The 26,228-nt window shown below is 37.7% G+C and overlaps 2 protein-coding genes and 1 long non-coding RNA gene across 3 annotated transcripts in view; 2 read left to right on the forward strand and 1 right to left on the reverse strand.

The window, feature by feature from the left end:
- LOC107624506 lies at nt 4,922–8,571 on the reverse strand. Its single transcript, XR_001616914.2, has 3 exons — nt 8,267–8,571; nt 6,117–6,205; nt 4,922–5,300 (listed from the first exon to the last, which is right to left on the reverse strand). It is a non-coding gene; the product is annotated as an uncharacterized LOC107624506 (long non-coding RNA).
- Nucleotides 22,353–24,266, forward strand: LOC107621127 (neural Wiskott-Aldrich syndrome protein-like). Its single transcript, XM_016323164.2, has 2 exons — nt 22,353–22,679; nt 22,961–24,266. The coding sequence occupies exon 2, from the start codon at nt 23,142–23,144 to the stop codon at nt 24,264–24,266; it is 1,125 nt and encodes a 374-aa protein (XP_016178650.1). The 5' UTR covers nt 22,353–22,679; nt 22,961–23,141.
- Nucleotides 24,976–26,228, forward strand: part of LOC107622644 (serine/arginine repetitive matrix protein 2) — a gene marked incomplete in the record, with an annotated part of 4,510 nt that continues 3,257 nt past the window's right edge. The window contains 2 exon segments of the mRNA XM_016324625.2: nt 24,976–25,125; nt 25,688–26,228. Coding sequence (XP_016180111.2) covers nt 25,011–25,125; nt 25,688–26,228 — 656 coding nt within the window.

A 26,228-nucleotide genomic window follows, 5' to 3' on the forward strand; every position in this document is an offset into this window, starting at 1 on the left:
AATAAAAAAGAATAGGAAAGCTTGCCCTGGCATTCATGAATTGGTTTGGTTAAATCTAAGGAAAGTACAGTTGAAAATGTCAAAACCAAGACATGAATGGAAACATTTTACAGAAATTTGGGCAGCATTCCGGCTAAAATTGAAGCTAGAAAATAAAGAGCATAGCAGCATGAACTTGAAGAGCAGCATATGAACATTACTAACTTTCACAGCAACAGCAGAATTACAAATTGATAAAACAAGAAACACGAACAGTGCAATTAAACAGACCTAAATCTACTAACCACATCCTAGGCTACCTAACAACCTAGAATCCACTACAACATGCAGATCTAACTAGCCTAAATATGAACATAAACAGAAAAATATGAATTAACTACGAATGGATAGAAGGGTGGCGTTCGTCGGAATCTGATAGGCGAATTAAGGAGAGTGGGGCAGAGAGGCGGCTGGAGATGGTGGCGGTGGTGTCTAGCGCGGCAGAGGAGGGTGGCGCGGCAGTGGTGGCTGCTGTTCGGGGACAGGGAGGGAAAGGTAGGGGTAATGAGGAAGGGGGTGGCGTGGCAGTGGGTTCTGGGTGGTCGACGGGGGCGGCGGTGGTTGGTGGTGGTTGGTTGGAGAGAGAGAAGAAGGAGAAGGGCTGGGGGGCGCGAATGGGTAGGGTTCGTGTGACTGGGGGGTTAGTAAATTTAAATCCACGCAATCGTGTGGGGCACGCGGTCGCGTGGCTGGAGTAAAATGGGGGTCGACGCAATTGCGTGAGTGGCGCGATCGCATGGAATAGCTAAAAGAGTGAATGACGCGATCGCCTGGGGCATGCGATCGCGTCATTGGAATTTGTGCTAAACGCACGAATCCAGCGTTGTTTCAGCGCAACTCTCTATCTCCTTTTGGGGTGTTGTGTAATCCATGCGACGCGATCGCGTGGGATTGATCTTGTTCTCAACCAACCAGAAATCCACTTATCAATTTAGAAGAGTGTCACAGAAATTAAAATTAAAATACTGGGAGTATGAATCCCAGGTCGTCTCCCAACGAGTTGCAGAAAAGTGTGCTATTTTATTAATCAGATGTTTTCAAAAAGGTTTGAGTTGAATGGCAGAAAATTAAATTAGAGAATTTATATAAATTTAAATAAAAGCCTTGACTGGGAGTTGATTAGCTGGAAGCCCTATTCTTGTTGGAGTACTCTCAAGATTAATTGACAATTGAGGGTTATTATGTTTAGTTATCCCTCATAAGTAAGGGAAAGTCAAACAAGTTGGAATGTTGTTTCTATCCACAAGTTCCAATCTGCTCTTAGGAGGATTGGTGTCAGTGACTAGAGAGCAATCCAACAATAAACTCAATTACAATCTTTCTCTTGAGCATCCGAACTCAAGGGTTCCTTTCAATCAACTCCCCATCAAGTTAAGGAACTACTCGCTCATTGTAAATGTAAAATTCATAACATAAGAAAGGGAATTAAAGAAAGACATGATAAATAATGATCAAAGGATTAATTGAAAATAAAAGTAATTCTTGTATTAATAAATGCTAAAATAATCCAATAGTAAAATTAAGTAAATTAAGGAACATGGAAGAGTAAGAGACAAGTAAAGAGAACGAACTAGAATGTCGAAGTCTTGATGATGCAATAACTCTTCTCAATATCCCAATGCAAAAACAATGAAAATAACAAATCCTAAAAACTATGAATGTGCAGAGAAAAAACCTAGAGGAGAGGAAAACTATATCTAAAAACTAAAACTATGCAGAATGAAAGTTGTTCTTGGTTTCTGCATGTTATCTGGCTCTAGTATGCTTTTCTGGGTCGAAAACTGGGTCAAAATAAGGCCCGAAATTGCCCCCAGCGATTCTGCAGATTATGCAGATCGCGCATGTCACGCAGACGCGTCATTCGGCGTTTCGCTTTGCCACGCGGGCGCGTCATCCACGCCTCCGCGTCACTTGTGCAGTTTCCAACTCGCGCGGCCGCGTCATCCATGCGGCCGCGTCGTTGCGATTTCCTCTCTTCCGCACGGTCGCGTCATCCATGCGACCGCGTTGCTTCTCGCTGGTCATCTCCTCAATTTCTTGTGTTCCTTCCATTTTTTGCAAGCTTCCTTTCCAATCTCTAACTCATTCATGCCCTATAAAAGCCTGAAACACTTAACACACAGATCACGGCATCGAATGGAATAAAGGAGAAATAAAATACATAATTAAAAGTCTCTAGGAAGCAAATTTTCAATCATGCAATAATTTTAGGAAGGAATTATAAATGCATGCTTATTTAATGAATAAGTGGGTAAAGATCATGATAAAACCACATAATTAAACACAATATAAACCATAAAATAGTGGTTTATCAACCTCCCCACACTTAAACATTAGCATATCCTCATGCTTAGTTGAAGGAGATAAAAAAAATGAGTAGGAACATGTGAAACTCATGCAATGCAATGCAACCTATATATGCGAATGCAACTATATGATTCTTGTCCACTTGATCTAAAGTAAATAAGCTCTTCAAAACAATTACAGATCAAATTCCACTAACCCAATTCTTATAAAGCAAGAGCAGATAGAAATGCAAGAAGATAGCTCATGAAAGCAGGGAACATAATATTTCAAGCATTGAACCCTCACTGACGTATATGTACACTCCAGTCTCTCTAGTGTATAGGGTAATTACTCTATCCTTCTCTAATCATGCTTTCTAGTTTTTGTTCTTCTCCTAACCAATCAACAATATTTAATATACTAATGCAAACATCATGAGGTCTTTTCAAGGTTGTAATGGGGCCAAGGTAATGGTAAGGATACACATATGGCTAAGTAAGCTTAAAAACTGAATCTTTAATTAACCCAAGCTTTAACATAACCTATATATATTCTATATAACTTTTAAAATTCATACCTAGCTACCCAGAAATTTCCTTTCACATTCCATACTCATGTTTCAACCTTTTATTTTAATTTTATCATACATGCATTGACCAGCTATCCAGAAATTTCCTTTCACATTCCATACTCATGTTTCAACCTTTTATTTTAATTTTATCATACATGCATTGACCCTTGAATTCTTAATTTAACATTGGGGTAATTTTGTCCCCTTATTTATTTTTTTGAATAATTTTTTTAATTTTTTTAATTTTTTTAAATAAACATAAACATAAACATAGCTTATCAATGCACATAGATTTTTAATTCTTACAGTTTCTCATGAGTAGGTATCCAAATTCCTAGTATATTATCATGACACATTCCCTTATTATCTTTTGCTTCCACAATTTCCCATACTTAAATAACACACACAATTCTATCTTAAGCTAACCAAAGATTCAATTTGGGATATATAATTATTTTTCCGCTTAAGGCTAGTAATGTGGTAAAATATAGAACAAATAGGATTTAAAGGCTCAAAGTGGCTAACAAAGATAATTGAAAGGGTAGGCTTAATTTGGATAAGTGAGCTAAACAAATAATGGCCTCAATCATATACAAACATATAAATATAATAAACATTGGACATATAGGATGAAACAAAATATAGATTACAATCATAGAGAAGTAAACACACAAGAATAAAACAATTATGGTTAAACCAGTGCCATCTGTCAAGAACAAAGGTGGGCTGGTAGCAGTATCTCCACAGTCGGGACCATCATGGCTCTTTGTGCTGGTAAAAGAAGTGGAGTCCGGGGTGTCTGAGTCCTTGAATTTTCCCATGATCAGCTCCTTGAGGTATGTGAATCGGCGCTTGTTACGGTGCTCTCGCAGCTTAGCTTTCTGTTCATGCCGATCCAACTTTTCAAGTATCTGATGGAGCAGTTGGGCTGTTGTAGGTGCCTGTGGTGTTGAAGAAGGAATATCTTCAACCGGTTCAGTAGGCTGGCTAATAGTGGCTGCTGAAAGTCGAAGGTACTTCTCGTTGGGGACATACTGATCATCCCGTAGGAGCATGGCTTTGGTGTCCCCAGCTTTGTAGGAGACTCCGGCTGCTGAAACAAGATCTGAGACCAGGGCGGGAAAAGGTAAGTTGCCTACGATTTGTACGTGTCCCATAGCATTCCGGATATGTCTTGGTAGATTCAGAGGTTGGTCTGTAAGGATGCACCATAGTAGAACGGCCATGTCCGCAGTGAAGGAGGACTCGTGAGTGCTCGAAAAGACGTAATGGGACATAATCTGTGCCCATACGTGAGCCTCCAAGGTAAGTGCTGAAGCCGGCGGGTACAATGGTATCCGTAGATCCATCTGCTGCCAGGTAGTGCGATAACTCTGAGAACGGCGTCCCAGTCAAATTGGTACATCTGGTGTTTAAGTGCGGCTTCTTGAAAGGCATCCAATCCTTCTGGAATAGGGGGAAGACTTAGAACTTTTTGAATGGCCTCTTCTGTAATGGGGACTTGTTTCTGACGGACATAGACAGACTCACTACAACACAAACGGAGATTAGCGGCGGTTTTTTTCGCTATTAGCGGCGGTTTTAAACCGCCGCAAAACACAATACCGGCAGTTCAAAAAACCGCCCTGGTTATTGGGGTGGGCATTTGATTTCGCGGCGGTTTTCAGCAACCGCTGGTATAACCGCCGCTGATTCAATATTTTGCGGCAGTTTATTTGGCGGCGGTTTAAAACCGCCGCAATATACAAGTGTCAGGATTGGCGTCATCTTTACTGGCGGTCAAAAACCCCCGCAATTTGGTTAACATGTTTTAAAAAAAATTGCAGCGGTTTGTAAACCGCCGCAATCCAGAATGCAGTTTTTAAAAAAAAAAATGTATACTATGGAATTTTATAACTCCCACAATTTTCACAATTATTTTAAAAAAAATTTGGCTTTATAAAGCTACTCAATTATATTGCTTCATCTAGACAAATGCATAAATAAGAACAACCTAAAGATGGCTAAAATATCACGAGTAAAGTAAATAAAAAATCAAGATAATGATATCTTAAAAACAAAATGTCAATAGTAAAATACACATTCGAAAATAATGTAAGAATGAAACATGGTTCAATTGACCATAAAGTATAAAAGATTTATTTGATATGACCAATAAGATCATAGGTTATGACTAAACTCATCACATAATTTATGAAACTACTACTAAACCTAAAAAAAAAATTGTTGAAAGAATTATATGATTACGTGACATAATATGAAATGATCTGATGTGATGTACTGGAAAGAATTACATGATTTTGTGATGTACTAAAATTGTGTATCATGACACACTTACTTTTCCATTGATACGAACAAGCACATCGTCTAGCTCCAAATGTTTATTAGCTGGACCGCCTGGCACCTAAACAAGCCAAGGATTAAGCCCAAAAAATTTGAATGAATTTCACCCCATAAAAGATTAAAATTCTGAGTAACAATATGCTTATCGCAGAGTCCACAACTAGCATTCCAGTTTCACTAGATGGAGAAGAATGACATACCATCTACATTATTCATAAACATGGTACTTATTCAAGGCATATTTAAATGAAACTGCTACCAAGAGAGGTTGCCTGTATCATATTTTACACAAATTAAAAATAAAAAAGAGATTGCTCAATTCCAAGGGAAACACCAATTTGAGAAACAAGAGAAATAATTTTTAAATTATTTCTCCCAATGTTAAAAGAGAAAAATAAGAGCAAACAAGTAGTAAGCAAATAGAAGACAAAACAAATTAAGATGTCAAAAAAACATGATGAGTGAGAAACTCTACCGTTATATTCATCCGTAATGAGCAGCATATAAAATACAATGAAAAGAATGATGTGACATTACTAAATTATAATGGATAAAGTGTCTACAATCATCACACACTCCTATATATAAAAGATTTGATGAGCAGACAAGTTGATTCAAAAGTCAAAGAAAAACTTGTAAATAAGATTGGTAAAATTTGTGAAGGTCTCAACTAAATTCTATTATCATAAGGTAAAAAAGTGATACTGTAAGACCCAGAACTTTTGAAGGATCTTATTAGGAGCTGATTTTTAATATATTTATTATTAGAGATTTTACTTTCAGAAATTATTTCATTGAGATTGATTAAATATATTAAAAATCAGCTCCTAATAAGATCCTTCAAAAGTTCTGGGTCTTACAGATACAAATGACAAACCTGAAGTGTAGCACTGGTATAGAAACTGCCTTCTATTTATCAACATATGTTTCACTGCCCTTTTGAATAAATCTCAATTCCCTCACTATCTGAAAAGTATATAATTGTGTTTAGTTGCCCAAAAATCCAAAAAACCCATATCATATTTTCAATTAAGCAGAAAAGGATCATGTATGCTATAGATCAGGTCTAGACTAAGATCAATAAACATTAACAGAATCAGATTAATATGCCAAATTAAGATTAGCTATACCTTAAAGAAAATGATCCACAATAATAAATAAGATAGAGAATCTTGTAGCACATTACCATCTTGAGAATCAATATACATGAAGACATGGCATTAATCTCAGCCCAAAAAATTCTTAAAGACAACAATAGAGAAAACATTTCCATCTTAAAAAAAGACATAGTTCTCAACATCTCATAACACTTGTTTCTTCTTTTTTTTTTTATTGTACAAAACAAATTAAAGCACCAAAATATAATTGAATATGGTTAATGGACATTTTAAAAATGGACTTAAACAGCTAACAAAGTGAGAATTATTGGCTTGGGAAAGCATAAAAATTATCAAACCGTTAAATAATCAATTAAAGCAATTATATATTTTAATGCAATCATACTCCTTTATTGTACTAGCTGGCTAGTTTTATAACACATTAGAATTTGGATTATTTAAAAAAAAAAGTCTTCAACAAAATAAGAATAAGTTGATTGGCTCAGTGGGTCATGATGACACAATCAATACTTGAACAATTGTGTGCATAATGAAATATGAATATTTTATTAAATATTTCACTTAGTTACTTAATATTTTTTACCATATAAACAAGCATATTTAGTATTCAAACTACACAATCAATGAAAATCTCCAAAGATAGAATAATTTCCAAAAAAGATAAAAGAAAAAAAATTTAAATAAATTATGGAACTCTGCAGTTTTGCTCCTCTTTCAAGGAGTACGTGAATATATTAATAGGAATATACTTAAGAAAATTATTGCATTTATTTCTTTTATTCCTCAACTAAAAACTTCTTGAGAATTCTGTATTATCATATATGTGACTTGGATATTGGAATCAAATGGATAAAAAATTTTCTCAGCAGAAACCAAGGTATGGTCACAAGAGAGGGCACAAGAAAAGCCACCAGCCAATGCAGATCTTAAAACACTTCCAACAAGAATCTCAAACAGAGATAGAAAACTTGATACAATAAATCTCAAACACCAAATGAAACAGTTAAATTAATTAAAGATATGTGCTGCTTACATGTATTGTTAGTACTTAGTACACCAACAAACAAGAAATTATTGGCACGCATAAAGCTTAAACCAAACTCCAGAGTTCAAACCAATGGCTTTCATGGATTTGTGAGGTGTGTGAGAATAAACTAAAATTCCAATTAGAATTATATCCTGCCCTGAAATAACAACTAGAATACTAAAGTTAAGTAATCCTCTTCAGATAGTTCAAAACAAAAGTAAGGAGGCATGTAGAAAGTTATTATAAGACTAACAATAACAAGCATTCACAGAGCATTTAGAATAATCCAAAAGTAATCACATGATGAATTTGATCCCAACAAAGCACAAGTATCACTTTCTCCTTGTTAAAGAGAGATGTTGTGCAGATATTAAAATTGAGCATGCATCTCCCCCAATTTTTCATGGCTATACCACATTCAAGAGAACAAAGAGATATGAATTTGAAAGAGTTTTAATACGTAATCACAAAAATTGAAGTCAAATGCACACCTTCTTTTGTAGATTCACAAATGACTAAAAAATTGAAACTGGGAAAGTAGAATGTCTATCTGTATTATACACTACAGATTATATAGAATTTGCTTTTGTAGCTAATCAATTTCAAATATATAAAAACATAATAAAAATAGAATACAAGACAATAACTATGATGAAAATTAACAATTTTAAATATACCAATGCAAAATCAGAATAAAAACAGCAACCAGAAGAAAATCCCAAATTTCAATCCAATAGCCATAAATTAATTCAGAATCAAATATCCACTAGAATTACCTCAGAATCCATGCAATTATGTTAGAAGTCAGAATCAAACCCAACAACAATTTTGAAAATTAACAAGAAAAAAAACGCAACTGAAGAATTAGGGATGAGTGCTTACTGGAGACGAGAAGGCGAGCCAGCAGCAGATCTGAACCGACGATGACGACGAGGACAGGTCCGGGCTTCACGAAGAGGGCAGAGACGGCATCGCGAGTAGCAACTCCGAAACGGCCTTCTAGCGACGCGAGGAGATGAGCAGACCTTCGACGGCGAGAGCTGCTATAGGCGAGGGCTGCGTGAGGTGAGAGTGTTCAGAGGCAAGTGCTTTGACGGCTGGAGAGCATAGGGAGTCAGAGCTGAGGGTTATGGCTGGTGGGGAGTGTATAACGAAAGAGGGTTTTTCAAAGGGGGAGTAGTATATATGATGGTGTTAGTGTTTTAATAATAATAATAATAGGATCAACGTCTTGATTAGTGGCGTTTGTTCAAGAAATAGCCGCTAATCAATCAGACTCTGCGGCACATGATGTCAATTGCTGCGATTTCTGATATTTGTGGCGATTAGATAAACGGCCGGAATTTTTTAGCCGCTATCCTCCGCCTATCCTGTAGTGACTGCAGGGTTGGTAGGTGGAAGTTGGAGTAAAACTCGACTACCCAAGAAAGATTGACCTGCCTTGGCTGTCTCTGTAGGAAATCCCATTGTCTGCGTGCAATCTGCGACTCAACAAATGTAGCAATATGGTTTGGGAGGAGAAGAAGGTATTCATTGTTGTAACTTCTTTCTGCCAGGATGGGGAACATCTGCTCAAAGTAGCGATTGGGGAATCGCGCAGTGTCCTTTGCTGGGAAGGCTTTTTCTTTATCATCAACCTTTATGATCCTCTTAATCTTCTTTGTTGAGGGCTTTACCGCAGTTGAAGAGGGTTCTGCCACTAATGCTCTTTTTGTACCTCTTCTTGCTGGTTGTTTGGGGTAGCTTTCTCCTTTCCTTTCTTGGTGGCCATCCTGAAAAAGGAAAGAGAAAGTAAATTAAATTTACAGGGGTAGAGCAAGGAAGAGGGTGGTGTAAGTGATAATCAATGCACAATAAAGAAGAATGACGTTAACTCATGGTTATGACCATATGGAAAAAGTCATCAATGGAAATATAGCAAGTGCATATGGGGACAAATAAATGCAAGGGGTTTATTGGCATGCAGGCAAAGGCATGAGTAGCATAGATCAATCATTCAGTGTCCAATTAAAATATGTTATCACTCGTAACTAACTATCACGTTTGTATTGACAATTAAATTCAATGAATAAAATAGTAAAGAAAATTTGTGAAAAGCAAGCATTGAAGATTAGAGTAGAAAAATGTAAAGAAGTTCATAATGCCATATGGGCTTTTTCACAAACACATAGCATGCATGTAGAAGAAGTTCTTGAAAATAAGAATTTGAACATGCAAGTAATCCCTTAAAAAGCAATATATAATTGTCAAACAAATTTACAACAATCCACAAGCATATAATGAAAAACAATGACTCAAATAAATTTCCAACATCAAGTAAAAAGGAAAAAGAAAGAAAAAGAAAATATGAATAATGAAAGTAAAACCAAAAGAAAAGAAGATAACATATAAAAATAAGAAGAATAATAGAAAAGTAAGGAGGGAAGGAGAAAAGAAAAACCTTGTTAATGGGGGTGAGAGAGAGAGAAAGTGTAAAAAGTGAGAAAGAAGGAAGAAGGAAGGAAGGGAAGAAAAAGAGATAAGGAGGGAAAAGAGAAAATAGGATTTGGGGAGAAAAAGATAAGATAATTGACAAACCAGGGAAACTGTGCGGCGCAAGCAACGCAGTCGCGTGGGGCACGCTGTTGCGCGACTTGCATTGAAACTTGATTGACGCGGACCGCGTGACCCGTTTAGGCTAATGGTGCGAGGGTAGCCTCGCACTCGCACAACTCTCTGTTCAAAATCATATTAGTGCCAAATTTTGGGTGACGCGATCGCATGGGGCAGGCGATCGCGTGAGTGATCAATTATTGGGGTACGACACGGACGCATGGGGCACGCGATCGTGTGAGAGGAATTGCGCGTCCAGCACCAGTCCAGCACCACTCTAGCACAACTTTCAGGTGTGCACCACTTTGACGTCGAAATCCTGGTCACGCGGCCGCGTGGGGTGCGCGGTCGCGTGGGAGGCCATTATTCCCATATGACGCGGTCCCGTGGGTGACGCGGTCGCGTGGGACAATTTGTGCCATTGGCACGCCTCCAGCCACGCTCTCGCGTGACTCTCTGTTCAATTTATTATTCTCTCCCACACCTATGACGCGGACGCGTCAATGAGGCGGTCGCGTCGCATGAATTTTTTTTTTATAAAAGTATGGAAATGCAGATGCATGAAATGTACTAATGAAGAGAAGAGTTATTGAATAAGAAAACTAAAAATAAAGAAAAGAATGATCATACCATGGTGGGTTGTCTCCCACCTAGCACTTTGCTTTAACGTCCGTAAGTTGGACGCTCCACTAGCTCAGTCTTCGGCTATGTGGGGATCTTCCAAGAGGAAGATCTTAAGCTCCTTGTTTTTCCTCAGCTTCTTGCCATGGTACAGCTTTAAACGATGTCCATTAACTTTGATAAGTTCAGAGTGTGAAGGATGGCTTAGGTGATAAACTCCGTACGGTTCGGCCTTCTCTACTCTGTATGGACCTTCCCATCTTGATCTCAATTTGCCTGGCATGAGCCTTAGTCGAGATTTATAAAGGAGGACTAAGTTCCCAGGTTGGAACTCTTTCCTCTTGATGTGCTGATCATGTACAGCCTTCATCTTCTCCTTGTACAGTCTTGAGTTCTCATAAGCTTCTAGGCGAAGGCTCTCCAGTTCCTGCAGTTGCAACTTCCTTTCAGCTCTGGCTTTTTCAATTCCTATGTTGCATTCCTTTACTGCCCAAAAGGCTTTGTGCTCTACTTCAACAGGGAGATGACAAGCTTTTCCATAAACTAAGCAGAAAGGACTCATCCCAATGGGTGTTTTGTATGCTGTTCTGTATGCCCAGAGTGCATCTTGTAGCCTGGTGCTCCAGTCTTTTCTATGAGGCGTTACTATCTTTTTCAAGATACGCTTAATTTCTCTGTTTGACACCTCGGCTTGCCCATTAGTTTGGGGATGGTAAGCTGTTGCAACCTTATGAATTATCCCGTGCTTCTTCATTAATCCTGTTAGTCTCCTGTTACAAAAATGGGTGCCTTGATCGCTCACGATTGCTCGTGGTGATCCAAAGCGACAAATAATATGGTTTCTCGGAGGGAAGGTGCGGCTAACTAGATAATTAGACGGTGTGTGCCTCAATCAGAATTCCAGTCCATCTTAGAGGCCTGTCACTCATCTGAGAGTGGAGGACATTTTGGCCCTCAAAGAACTGCTAGAAAAATTTTAGACTGTGGATTCTGGTGGCCTAATCTTTTTAAGGACACTGCTGAATTTTGTAGATCTTGTTTTCCATGCCAGAAATTTGGTAATATATCCAGGAGGGATGAGATGCCTCAACAAATTATGCTTTTCTGTGAAATTTTTGATGTTTGGGGCATTGACTTCATGGGTCCATTTCCAAATTCTAATGGTTATTTCTATATATTGTTAGCTGTGGATTACGTTTCCAAATGGGTGGAAGCAATTCCTACCCGCAATGATGATGCTAACACTGTTGTTTCCTTTGTGAGAAACCATATAATTTGGGATTGATCCCCGGCAACGGCGCCATTTTGAAGAACTGAAGATTGATGCTGTGCAAGTGACGCGATCGCGTCAGGGACGCGATCGCGTGGGCATTTTGTGCAAAACGCACAATGGCCGCACGATTCCAGCCTAACTTTCTGGATGTTGGATCTTTACGCCGATCTCCAGATCACGCGGCTGCGTGAATGACGCGGTCACGTGGGAAGTGTTTTCGCAACTTGACGCGATCGCATGAATGATGCGGTCGCGTCGCGCACTTTTTTTTATGCAGTATGTAGAATGCAATGATTAATATGAATGCGATGCAAAACTCCAGGTTCCATATAATAAAATGAAATAAGACTTGAAAACAAATAAAACTAAATAAAAAAATTGAAAAAGGAACGATCATACCATGGTGGGTTGTCTCCCACTAGCACTTTTAGTTAAAGTCCTTAAGTTGGACATTGGATGAGCTTCCTGTTATGGCGGCTTATGCTTAAATTCATCCAGAAATCTCCACCAATTCTTGGAATGCCAATAGCCTCCGGGGTCCCAAACTAGGCATGTGAAGCTTCTGAGCAGCTTCAAACAGATTGTCAGGCTCCCGGGGTGATGATTGTCAGCATAGATTCCAGGATCCCAAACTTTGCTTTTAAATCCGCCTTCATCTTGATCTATACTTTTCCATCTGAGCGGTTTAGAAATTAGATTCTCACCAGGATGACCAAACATTTTCCGAGATCTATCCGATTGATCATGATGCCAATCTGTGCACTTCAAGTTGAAGCGTAGAACCTTATTAAACCTTGTGCACCAGCTCTGAGTACGAGCCATTTCCCGCTTACTCTTAAAGCCGCAGAGAGCTCTAAGTTGGCCATCTGTTTCAAGCAAACCATATTCAAGTGGAAAAACACAGTTAAAGGTTAAGGATTGTACCCACTTGAAGCTTGTATTGGGTGGTAATGGCCTTGGGATAGGTGGTTCCAGTAGTTCTATGAGTTCTACTCCCTTGTGCTCTTCTGTGAATTTCTCCACTTCTTTGCAAGATTCTTCAAATGTATCCATATCCTGATCAAAGCCATCTATGTCTTCCTTATCACTTAAGTCATAGGCTGGAGGTTGAGAGAAATCTACCTCCGTATCATCTTCGTATTCACTTGGGGAAGATTCTTCGATCTCAGAGAATTTTCACTTGCAGATGCAAGTTCATTACGTGGGGGTTGGACACTGTCCTCCTTAGCATCAATTGTAACGTCCTTGACAGAATTTTTCACAACTCTGGATTCCCATGGAAGTTTAGTGTCTCCTAAGTCTTCAACCAACTCTTCTTCTTTAATAATGACAGCTTCCTCTACTTGTTCCAGTACGAAGCCATGCTCTATCTTGTTCACTGGAGTTTCTAGTATCTCCTTCATGCTACGTTCTTCTTTAGATTGTCCACATGAGGCTGTGGGAGGTCCTTGAATGTTTGAACGTCTAGAAGATAATAGACTTACTGCTTGCTCCAGTTGATGAAGGGTTGTTTGAAGTTGATCTACTGTTTCCTTGAGGCGAACCTCTGATTCTCGGGGCGATAGATTTGGATATGGTACATGGGAAAGTGGTGATGTTTGGGAGTAATTGGACTGGAACCGGGGTAGATGAGGATCATTCGGTGGTGAATGGTGAAAAGGAGCTTGTGAGTGTGGTGGTTCGAAGTTATGTTGAGAGGATGGTCCTATAAGCACATGGTGGGGCTTGTGGGTAATTACAAGGTTGTCCACCATGTCTATTGGCTTGGTATGCATTGTAGAATGGTCTTTGTCCATGATATCTTGGAGGGTGTTGTTGCGTAAAAGGTTGATCAGATCCTCTTGGCTCCATCCATCTTTGATTGTTCTGACCTTGATGCATGTTCCTGTTATAACTTCCATTCCTTTCAATAACATTAGAACCAAACTCAAAGCGAAATGGGTGAGAATTCATAGTAGCTAATAGAAATAAAAAGGGGAAGATAAAGACAAATAAACAAGTAAAAGAAAAATATTTACAATAACCAATAATAAGGCACACGATTGCAGCTCCCCGGCAACGGCGCCATTTTGAAGAACTGAAGATTGATGGTTTAGAAGTTATAGTAAACTCTCGTTGCAAGTATAGTTACTAAACCAAGCAATCAACCTTTCTTACAAAAGTTTTGGTTGTCACAAGTAACAAACCCCTAAATAAATTGATAACAGAAGTATTCAAACCTCGGGTCGTCTTCTCAAGGAACTGCAGGGAAGTATGTTCTTATTATTGGTTATGGAGATTGTAAATTGGGATTTTGAGAATGAGGAGTGAATAGTCTAATTAGCAAATAAAGTAAATGAAGAACAAGCAATTTAAATGGCAAGTAAAATAAATAAATGACTGTAAATAAACTTTTGGCAAGGTATGAGAAATTGGAGGTCCTATCCTAGTTATCCTTATCAATGATGATGAGAATTGAATCTTAATTCCACTTTGTTAACCTTTACTAAGATAAAGGAAGGTCAAGGGATTAATTGGTTTGATCTTCGGATCCTATTTATTTCCTAGGAAAAGATTGGGATTATTGAAGTTCAATTCAATTAACAAAGATAACAATTACCATTCATGTTTGAGTTTGATAATTGAACCTGATAAAGAGATAATCCTGAAAGCGAATAAAATCCTAATTCTAAATCCTAATCCTAAAGAGAGGAGAGAGATGAGAGAACCTCTCTCTAAACTAAATCTAAATCATGAAAAACTAACTAAAGTGTGGACTCTCCTTGAATGGATGCATTCCCCCACTTCATAACCTCTGGTCTATGCCTTCTGGACTTGGATTTGGGCCAAAAAGGGCTTCAGAATTCGCTATAAGCGTTTTCTGCAATTTCTGGTGCGTGGCCTCTGTCACGCGTCCGCGTGGGTCACGCGGTCGCATCATTCGGAGTTTTCCTTGTCACGTGATCGCGTCAGTCATGCGGCCGCGTCGCTGCTTCTTCGCGCTTGGCATGCGGCCGCGTCGTCCATGCGATCGCGTGGATGCCAGTTTCTCCAAAAACTCTGTTTTGTGCTTTCCTTCCATTTTTGTATGTTTTCTTTCCATCCTTTGAGTCATTCCTGCCTTAGAAGATCTGAAACTACTCAACACACTAATCATAGCATCGAATGGAAATAAAGGTAATTAAAATAATTAATTTTAAAGCATAGGAAACATGTTTTTCACATACATCACATAATAAGGAAGGGAAAGTAAAACCATGCAATTAATATGAATAAGTGGGTGAAGGATTGAATAAATCACTCAAATTAAGCACAAAATATATAATAAAATATGGGTTTATCAACAAGCAAACATTTAAGTTTGGTGTTGACGCTTCGCTTAAGAATTTTCTGTCTATTCCGATGGCACCAAAAGGGAGGCGAATCATCTTCACTGAGGAGCACAACCTGAAGAATAAAATGACCGCTCAGATAACTAAGGTGGTTGAGTTCTTTTCATTTTTATTCCCTCCTGCTTTTATTATGTATGTTCCGGTTTTCTGCTATTTTGCTTTGTTTGCTGCATGATCCTTTATTAGTAGATTCATAGGTTATAGTTTAATTTTTCTGTTAAGTGCTTTAATTCTGAAAGATGTCTTATGTATTGCCCATTAATCTTGAAATCAAAAAGAAAGAAGAACAGATGTAGTGCATGAGAATTTGAGTTTAATTTTTAGAGTAGTCTTACTTACTTAGATGTGGTGGTATTTTCTGTGATTCTGAATGAATGCTTAAACAGTGCATATTTTTTATAGTGAAGTTTATGAATGTTAAAATTGTTGGCTCTTGAAAGAATGATGAAAAAGAAAAATGTTATTGATAATCTAAAAAATCATAAAATTGATTCTTGAAGCAAGAAAAAGCAGTGAAAAACACAAAGCTTGCAAAAAAAAATAATAAAATAAAGAAAAAGAAAAAAAAAACAAGCAGAAAAAGCCAATAACCCTTTAAACTAAAAGGCAAAGGGTAAAAAGGATCCAAGACTTTGAGCATTAATGGATAGGAGGGCCCAAAGGAATAAAATCCTGGCCTAAGCGGCTAAATCAAGCTGTCCCTAACCATGTGCTTGTGGCGTGAAGGTGTCAAGTGAAAAGCTTGAGACTGAGCGGTTAAAGTCGTGATCCAAAGCAAAAAGAGTGTGCTTAAGAACTCTGGGCACCTCTAACTGGGGACTCTAGCAAAGCTGAGTCACAGTCTGAAAAGGTTCATCCAGTTATGTGTCTGTGGCATTTATGTATCCGGTGGTAATACTGGAAAATAAAATGTTTAGGGTCACGGTCAAGACTCATAAAGTAGCTGTGTTCAAGAATCAACATGCTGAACTAGGAGAATCAATAACACTATCTGAATTCTGAGTTCCTATGGATGTCAATCATTCTGAACTTCAAAGGATAAAGAGAGATGCCAAAACTATTCAGGATTGCAGTTGTAAACCCCACTATAAGAAGAGACATGAGCTTAATCGAACTCTCGTTCTCATGCAAATTCACATCCTAAGCTTATATTAGTTTTGGTTGCTTGAGGACAAGCAACAATTTAAGTTTGGTGTTGTGATGCGTGAGCATCTTTCCTATATTTTTCTAGTGAATTTGCATCTAAATTGTTGAATTTAATAAAGAATTAATTATATTTTAGCCACTATGGATGCTATTTTGAGTTTTGTGCAATACTATTTATTTTATGTAGTATTCGGCTGGATTTGATGGAGTTTCTGCAGCACAAGAATCAAAGGAGATGGCAGCAAGGAGCGACGCGCACGCGTGCTTGACGTGTGCGCGTGATTTGGAAGTATCCATGGCGACGCGTGCGCGTGACTGACGCGTACGCGTAATTTGAAGATTTGCTCAGCGACGCGTGCGCATGACTGACGCGTATGCGTGACTCGTGGAAAAAGACCATTGACGCGTGCGCGTGACCGACGCGTACGCGTGACATGCGCAACGTGCAAAAAACGCAGAAAGACGCTGGGGACGATTTTTGGGCTGTTTTGACCCAGTTTCCAGCCCAGAAAACACAGATTAGAAAGCTGCAGAATTGACAAATCAAGTGGTCCCCACCCATCAGCTGAAGACTTGTTAATTAATTCGAATTTAAATTCAAATTTGATTTTTAAATAGGAAAAGATATTATTTTAATTTTAATTTTAGAAATTTGATTTTTAAATTATTAGGATTAGTTATAAAAGGGGATTTAGATCCATCAGATTGGAACTCAGTACATTTTTTACTTGAATCCTTATTTTTTACTTTGAACCATGAGCAACTAATCCTCCATTGTTAAGGTTAGGAGCTCTGTCTATTTCTATGGATTGATTTTATTGCTTTTTCTATTTTAATTTATGTATGGATTTATAATTTAAGAATTATTTTCGCTCTTTATTTTATGAATTTGGGTGGAACGGAAGTATGACCCTCTTTCTATTTGAGTTCTTGTATAACTTGGAAAAGCTCTTTACTTGAACAACAGCTTGAAAACATATTCTCCTAAATTTTAATTATCTGGATTTAACGGGATACGTGACATATAATCCTTTTTTTTAGGTAATTAGAGTTTTTGTGGCATATAAACTGGAATTTGATCATCACTCTCTAATTGGAATTAATTGACCAAGGAATTGGCTGTTGATGAATTTTAGAGGAGACTAGGAAGGTCTAAGGAATTAGGGTTTAGTCACATATAGTTTGCCATAAATTAAATCCTACATGATTAAAATAGTTAGTAAGAAAAATAATTCCAGAAAAATAGATAACTCTGAAGCTTTAACTATCTTCTCCATATTTTCTTCCCAAAGTATTTACTTGCCTTTCTTCAATATTCTTTATATTGTTTAATGTCTTTTATATTGCATCTCAACACTATTTTCTGTTTGTCTAACTAATTCTATCAAACACTATTGTTGCTTAATCCATCAATCCTCGTGGGATCGACCCTTACTCACGTAAGGTATTACTTGGTACGACCCGATGCACTTGCCGGTAAGTTAGTGGGTTACAAATACCGCACCAAATAACAACTTGCTTTGTTTTTGGAGAATAAGGGCAACAGCCTATTCAATCTACTAACAAGTGACAAAATTTAAAGCAACTAGCGAGAAAAACTATCAAAGTGTCAGAAGTTTAGAGAAATTTACAAGGAGAAAGGGTTCCACTCAATCAAAAGAAATTATGCTCAGAAGAAAAGGTACAAGCTGAAGAGAGAGAGGGTGCCACCCCACAATGGGCACCTAGTGACCCATGAAGATGATGATGTGAAATTGTTGGGATACGGAAAATCTCCTGACAGTTCACAACATACAAGAGATCTCTATATCTCATTCCCCGAGGTAATATTTTTATGTGAAACTAAGAATATTATCTCGAATGTTACAACTCAATGCAACAAAGCAGGTTTTCAACAGGTATATTATGTGGATCCTAGGGGTCAATCTGGTGGGTTAATGCATACATGGAAGGATAATGCAGTTGTCTCAATTCTTTCTAGCGATGATTTCTTTATTTTCTTTGAGTGGACAAATCCTACCAATCAAAGAAAATGGAAAGTAGTTGCTATTCATTTATATTGTGATAACAACATTTGATTTAATCAATACTGAAGAATTATTAAACTCAAAATGACAGTCAGCCCCTACTTTCTCGTGATATGCGACTCCAATGCCATCTCCGCCTATCATGAAAAAGAGGGAGGAAGAATGATGTCAGCCTCATCAATAGAGGCTTTTAACAACTTCATTAGTGAAGGTGATTTAGTGGAGTTGGGTTTTCAAGGGAGAAAATTCACTTGGTGCAATAGACAATACGGTGACAACCTAATTATGGAACGACTGGATAGATGCCTCTCTTCACATCATTTTAGAGCAAATTATCCACGAGCAACAATCCTTCATTTAGATGATCCTGGCTCTGAATATTGCCCTTTGATGCTACTGGTGGACATAGAGGAGCACAAGGCAAAAAAAAGATTCCGATTTCAGGAAAGATGGTGTGACAGTGAAGAAGTTCTTAATATGGAAAAAGAAGCATGGATGACTGAATTTAATGGCTCTCCAATATTCAAATTATTCTCTAAACTAAAAAAATGCAGGCATGTTTTGGAAGAATGGCAGAAGTCCGGCTCTAGCAATTTGCAAAAGCTAATCTCTGATCTGAAAAATCGATTGGAGCTAGAAAAAATGAAGGAGACAAAGGCAACAAGATCAACTATTTTATAGCTGGAGGAAGAATTAGCTGAAACCTACTTACAGGAGGAGAGGTATTGAAAGGAAAAATCTAGAATTCAATGGTTGAAATGGGGCGACCACAACACAAAATTCTTTCATGCTAAATTCCAAAGTAGAAATCGAAAAAATAAGATTTTTATACTACAAGACAGCTCGGGTAATTTTAGCATAGATCCTGGAGGCGTTGCCCGAATTTCCACTAAGTACTTTAAGGAGTTGTTTACTTCCTCTAACCCCAGTACTTCCTCGACAGAACTGCAATCTTTGGAGAGAAAAATTGATGATGATACTAATCGAATACTTACTAGAAGTGTTTCAGAAGAAGAGATCAAGAAAGCTACATTCTCTATTAATCTTTTCTCAGCCTTAGGAGATGATGGATTCACTGCAAAGTTTTATCAAAATTATAAGGAGATTGTTAAGGGTGATCTATGTAGTTTTATTAAGAGCTTTTTTTCTGGAGGTCGAATGTTAAGAGCATTCAATCACACTCATATTTTCCTAATCTCGAAGACGCAAGGCACAGAAACCATGAGCCAGGTCCGTCCCATTAGCTTCAGCACTGTCCTCTATAAGATTATATCCAAAATTCTTGTCCACATAATGCAGGATATTTTGGATAAAATTAAAAGTGCTAACCAGAGTACATTTATTAAAGGTCTCCTGATCAGTGATAATATACTAATAGCTCATGAGTATGCATTTTTTGAAAAATAAGAACCATGGTGATCATGAGATGGCTGTGAAGCTTGACATAAGCAAGGCTTATGATCGGAACGAATGGTATTTTGTTTGGGAAGTCATGAAAAAGTTGGGTTTTTGCTCTAAATGGATTGACTGGATCAAGGAATGTGTTACCACTGTGTCATACTCTGTTACTGTGGATGGTCAAACTCATGGTTACTTTAAACCATGCAAGAGATTGAGGCAAGGCGATCCCCTTTTTTCCTATCTTTTCATTCTTTGTGCAGAAGAGCTTTTCCATCTACTCCACAGAGAAGAACAGAAGAGAGAGATCTCAAGTCTACGACTCAATGGTAGATATCCTACAATTAGTAATTTATTCTTTACAAATGACTTAATCCTATTTTGCAAAGCTAATGAGCAGGAATACCAAAGATTGCTAAAGATTTTGGAAGATTATAGGAAAGTTAGTGGGCAACTCATTAATTTCTTAAAGTCTTAAGTATTCTTTAGCAAAAACACCCCAACACAGATTAAAGATGCCCTAGATGGATCTCTTCAACTTCCACATGTGGGCAGACAAAATAACTACCTAGGACTTCCAGCAGTTATACATAGATCTAAGAGGCAGACATTCAATTGTATTAAAAAAAATGTGAAAAGAAAGCTGCAAACATGGAAGAGACCTCTCTTATCCGTTAGTGGCAGAGAAGTTTTGGTGAAGATAGTAGTTACTGCAATACTTATCTATATATTAAGCTGCTTTAAGCTTCCTGATTTGTTGCTTGAGGAAATACAAAAGAAGATTATGAGTTTCTGGTGGGGTCAGAGAGGCTCAAAAAGGAGGCTACAGTGGATGAGATGGGATATAATTTGTAGAGAGAAGAAGTATGGGGGCTAGATTTTAAGGATCTAAAAGCATTCAATTTAACTATGCTAGCCAAGCAAAGCTGGAGAATTCTTACCAAGCCTGAGTCCCTACTAAGCAAAATCTACAAAAGCAGATATTTCAAATATTCCTCTTTTCTACAAGCCCCAATAGATCAACATTCATCATGGGCCTGGAGAAGTTTACTAGACAGAAGGAGAATTTCGGAGGAAGGAATTGGATGGAAGGTGGAAAGACGCAATTAGATTAGGATATTTGAAGACCCATGGCTAAGGAAGTTTAATCCTATTTCAAACTACCAGCAAAACAATCACAATTGAAACATGGTATGGGTCAATCAGCTCATTAACAATTCCAGACAATGGCAAGAAGAATTAGTGAAAACCATATTCAGAACCGATATTACTACTGAGATCCTACAAATATCTATTTCAGACGATGGGGAAGATAGCATTACCTGGAAGGAGGGACAAAACAGACACTACTCGGTGACTTCTGGGTACCGTACTGCTTTCAAATTTTCTCACCCTCCAATCCAACATCTTCCGAAAGTGTGCAGAGAGAAGAGAGTCTGGAATAGCTTGTGGAAACTTCGGTGTCCACCAAAAATCAAAGTCTTCCTCTAGAAATATTTTCACGATGGTCTGCCTGTCTGACACCAATTATATAGTAGACTGCCGACGATCGCGGGCCTCTGCCCGATGTGCCAAGAATTAGAAAAAATGGTAAATCATTACATATTGGACTGTAAGCTTGCAAGAGAAATTTGAAGGAAAGCTGAATTTGAAAATTTTCTCATCTCCAACCGCTTTGAAGATTTTTGGAGGTGTTGGATGAAGCTTATGAAGGCGTTGAAGAGAAGACCCAATTAGAAGACAAACACTGCTCTTACTGCAATTTTCGCTTGAAAAAACTGGATAGCATGAAACCTTAAAATCTTTAAAGCTAAGGATCCCTCCACTGAAATGCTCTATTCATCTACTGTGGAACTTTTGAAGAATTTGGGAAGAAAAATGGAAGGTAGTTGTTACAGTAGATAGGTTCAGGCTATCATGTTTTGATACTTGTAATGGGTTAATGATTGTAATGGGTCAATGGATAATCTTTTCTTTTCATTGGCCCTCTAAATGGAACTCTCATCTTTTGTGTATTCATTTTTACAAATATAAATAAATATATAATTAACTTGAAAAAAATAGTAATAAAAGGATAAAAAAAATTCTTGAAAGAAATATATGTCGCAGGTGCTAGGTGGTTCAGATGGAACATTGTGTACAAATAGTGGTGAAAGGCCAATATTTCTAGCAAATGAAACAGTACGTAAAAATGGTGATGGAATGTCAATATTTCCAGCAGAAACAAGAATAATTTTTCGTAGAATTAAAAATAAAATTAACACAATAATCTCTTTTATTTTAAAGTCAAATTTTTTAATGGGAGTAATAAAATAACTTTTCAAAAGAATGAAGTTATATTTTTCTATTTTTTTAAAAACTCTTAATTAATTTTTTAAAGGTTAAAAATATTTTTTAAAAATAGCACCAAACACGTTAGTTTTTAAATCGATCAATCTTATATAATATATATTAAAAATGGATTAAATAATAAGTGCATATACAAGTAGACAATAGTTGATTACGCTGATATATTTTTTAAAAAAAAAAGGTTAATCCAAATTGAAACGAGGCTGTTCCAAACAATGGAAGATGAGATTTTTCTGATGCATTGAAATCTTAATCCAAATCCAATTCCCCATTACATAAACAGAACCTCTTTTTTCTTCTTCTTAGTTCTTACATTTCACTTATCACACAATTAACACACCTTGCTTAAACCATTCGAATGCTCTTTACCTCAATTCACTGATTCACTCTCTTTCGTGAAAACCTTCTATTTTTAATTTTCAACCTCTTTCTTCTCACTCACTCTCATCACTCCAAAACAAAACCCTAGACTTCCTCCAATCTCCGATTCTCGCTTTCTACTTTGCTGCACCCTTGCGGTAAGTTGCGGATGCTTCCACAGTGATTCAGCTTCTTTTGAACCGCAAATGTCGATTGGAATAATCACCGTGTTGTCATTGTCCTTGTTGTGCACTGTTAAAACTTGTTTTAAAAAAAAAAAACACTATTTTTATTTCATGTTTTTTTCTTTATTTAGAATTAAAGCATATGTTGCAAAGCTTTCTTCTTCTTTTAGAAGTAACAGTGTTTGCAGGATTTGAATGATTGGATTTCGTTCAACTAAGAATTGCTCAGAGTTTTGTTTTCTGTGTTTATTCAGGGGATGCTTTTTGGAGGCTTGGATTGAATGTGTGAAACAAAACTAGTGGAGAATTTTTTGTGTTAGTTTTGGTGCTTCAAGTGATTTTTCTATTTTTGTGTTAGTTGCTGTTAGATTGGTAGTTTTAGTTCAACAGCAATTGGCGTTGGATTGAGAATTTTGCATATATAAGATAAGATAGATGTATCATCAAGTGAGCCATGGCCCTTCTTTAGGACAAGGTGGTTCTCACCCTCCTCCGCCACCTCCGCCGAATGCTTATCAACAGCAACAACCTCCGCATCATCATCATCATAATCGCAATCCTCCACCTCCACCACCACAGTTTCAGCAGGGTGGTCCTATTCCGGTTCCACAAGGTCATCATATGTACCTACATGGTCATGGACCACCCAATGCACCTTCCACTAGTTCTGTGAATCTTCCCTTTCAAGCTCCACCTGGAATGGTGCAAAGTGCAGGGCAGTATGGGAACAGCATGGCGGCACAAACATTTACTAGCGTTGGACAGAATTTAGGGGCTCAGAGTCATCACATTCTGCCATCTCCTCCTCCTGTGCCACCATCTAGAGCACTACCACCTCCGCCGCCGCTGCCTGCATCTTCCCAGGGGGAAATTTTGTGTAAACCTCCTTTTGGTCTGCCTCCACCACCCCCTGCTGGATATGTTGGGAATTATCAAGTTCCTCCTGTTGCTCCCCCACTGCCGCCACTGCCATCCTCTCCACCGCCTATTCTGCCCCCTGCCCCTCCTATGACTTCCACCTCTGGCGAGGTTTCTGGCACTGAGTTGAAGGCTGTGGATTCGGTTGAAAAAGGTGTGGCTTCCTATCCATCTGGTATTGCACCTATATGCAATTATGATCCTAATGGGGAGAGTGGAAGTTGCAGAGAGTTTGCTGCTTCTGCTGATAGAAATGAACTATTGTCAAATAAAAGTGGAAATTTGGATCCTCCCCCACCTCCGCCATCAGAAGAAAAAACTGTTCAGAAGATTGAAGCTTTATGTCAGCTTATTGCTGAGAATGGTCCTGATATTGAAGACAAGATTCGTCAAGAGGAGTTTCAGAATCCTGAGTATCAGTTTTTGTTTGGTGGTGACCAAACTGAAGCTGCAATCTCCCACACGTATTTCCTCTGGATGAAGAAGAAATACAATTTGGAAGATAGATGGCTTGAGAAGAAAGCTGAATCACAGTTAAGACCTCTATCAGTAGACTCTACAGGGCCACTGTATCATCTGCATGTTGCAACCGAAAATGCTGATTCTGACATGGAGATGGAAGGTCAGTTTGCTTTGTTGTGAACTTGTAATCCTGATATAAATTATTGGTGCTATCTCTCTTATGTTAATGACTTAATGCTCACATGAACTACTGAATAAGCATTTGCATAATTGGTTTAGTACTTCTGATATAAAGTTTTTATTACTTCTTTTATTTTCTTTTGCTTGGATGCTCCAATGTAGAGGATGCAGTTTAGAGAGTAAAATGTAGAGTTGATGATAAACACTGATGGTAGTATACACTTTATAAAGTAAAATCTAGAGTTGATAACCCTTGATGGAAAAGCCAATGCCCAGTGAAATGGAGTTTTTGAAAATACAAGCACCTAGATAACAAATTATGAGTACACTAGAACCCACCATTTTAAAATTGGCTATCATACATTATTGCTTACACTTTTATCTCTTAACAGTACTAATAGACTGTTCACTTGATATAATTTCTCTATAAATGGCCTTCAGGACGAATATCTCACCTGTTTAAGTCGGATATGCTGCTTTCTCCAAAGTGCATGTAGCAGATTAGGAAAAAGAATAATGTCTTGTGTAATTGCTAATTTGTTTTGGCTCTTTTAGTTTTGTGGATGATACCTCATAGAAGTCAGAAAATTGGCTGGGGCCCAGGAGAAAAAGTAGTGACCTAAACGTAGTCATACCATGGCTATTAGAGTTACTTCATATATCTTTTATTTTTGAATTTCTTACCATTTTCTGAGATGATAATCTGATCTACTTTATTTAATTTTGTGTTTGGGTTATCGTAAAATGAATGAGTATACACATCAGCTGCAGAATTCAACAGAGAACGATCCCTCCAACGACATCTTAGCCAGTGATGCATCAACACGTGGATCCATGGGAATCGGCAACCAACATGAAGGTTCCAGTTCATATAAAGCCCTGCTAATAATGTTTGATTATCATTTCCTTTTGATTGGTTACACATGATTTTTCACTCACTCAAGTATTAATGTTGATGATTGATATTTATTTACATTAGGCACACTGGTAATTTTTAATTGCACCGCAAGTCGTAGAACTGGAATTCTTTAGTGTCTAGTGCTGAATACACGCAGTATTAATTTTGAGTGGTTGAAGTCTTTCTTTTCTCACTATAAGCACTGAGCTTGATTGGATTTGCATGCATTAAGTGTAGAAATTATTTATTACATATAGAACTTTCTTTAACATTCACTTTTATATTTTATTACATTACATGTTCAATGCTTCTTTGATTTGATAATTATGAACTATAATTGTCATTGTGTCATTAAAGAAGTGAGATTATAATTCCTGATACAAAATGTCGAAAGTGGTAGAAGATTTTGAGTGCTCTGTTAGTCTGTTATTCGATAACAAATTCATCTTAGAGATAACTCTGAGATATCCATTATTCAAGGTATTTGCTGCTTGTGTTAATATGGCTCTTTAATAAAATACAGGACCTGGGAATATCTCCAATTTTGAGCAAATGAAATCTGCAATATCAGTTACCAAGGTTCATAGTCCTGTGAATGGATCAAGTGAAGTGGCTAAAGTCCCCCTTGGCACAGGTTTTGAGAAATCTGCAGCTCCTCTAGCAGAAGGTTTTATTCGAAATGGGACTTCTGATCTTGTGGAAGCCATTGATGCTGATAGAGATTCTGGACAACTTATAAGGAGTGGCAGCCCAATAAAGCTACTTCAAGATTATGCTTCTGATGATACTTCAGGTAATGAAGATGAAATATCAGCAGGAGCTGGCAGTGGTGTTTCAATTGCGCATAAAGATTCCAGGAGTCGCTTAGAGACTGATATTGGATCCAAGAGTCCCTCCGGTACACAAAAGGGGTTTGGACAGCTCTCTGAAACAACTCTGGATAATTTAGTACAAACATCTAAGGAACCCATTGAAGATTACCATGAAAATCAGGTGTCTGTTGCTGCTTCCTATGAAACCATCGCAGTGAAAGATAAGTTAGGTAGTAAAAGTAACAATGCTGA

This window comes from Arachis ipaensis, chromosome B10 (assembly GCF_000816755.2).
Source record: "Arachis ipaensis cultivar K30076 chromosome B10, Araip1.1, whole genome shotgun sequence".
NCBI lineage: Eukaryota > Viridiplantae > Streptophyta > Magnoliopsida > Fabales > Fabaceae > Arachis > Arachis ipaensis.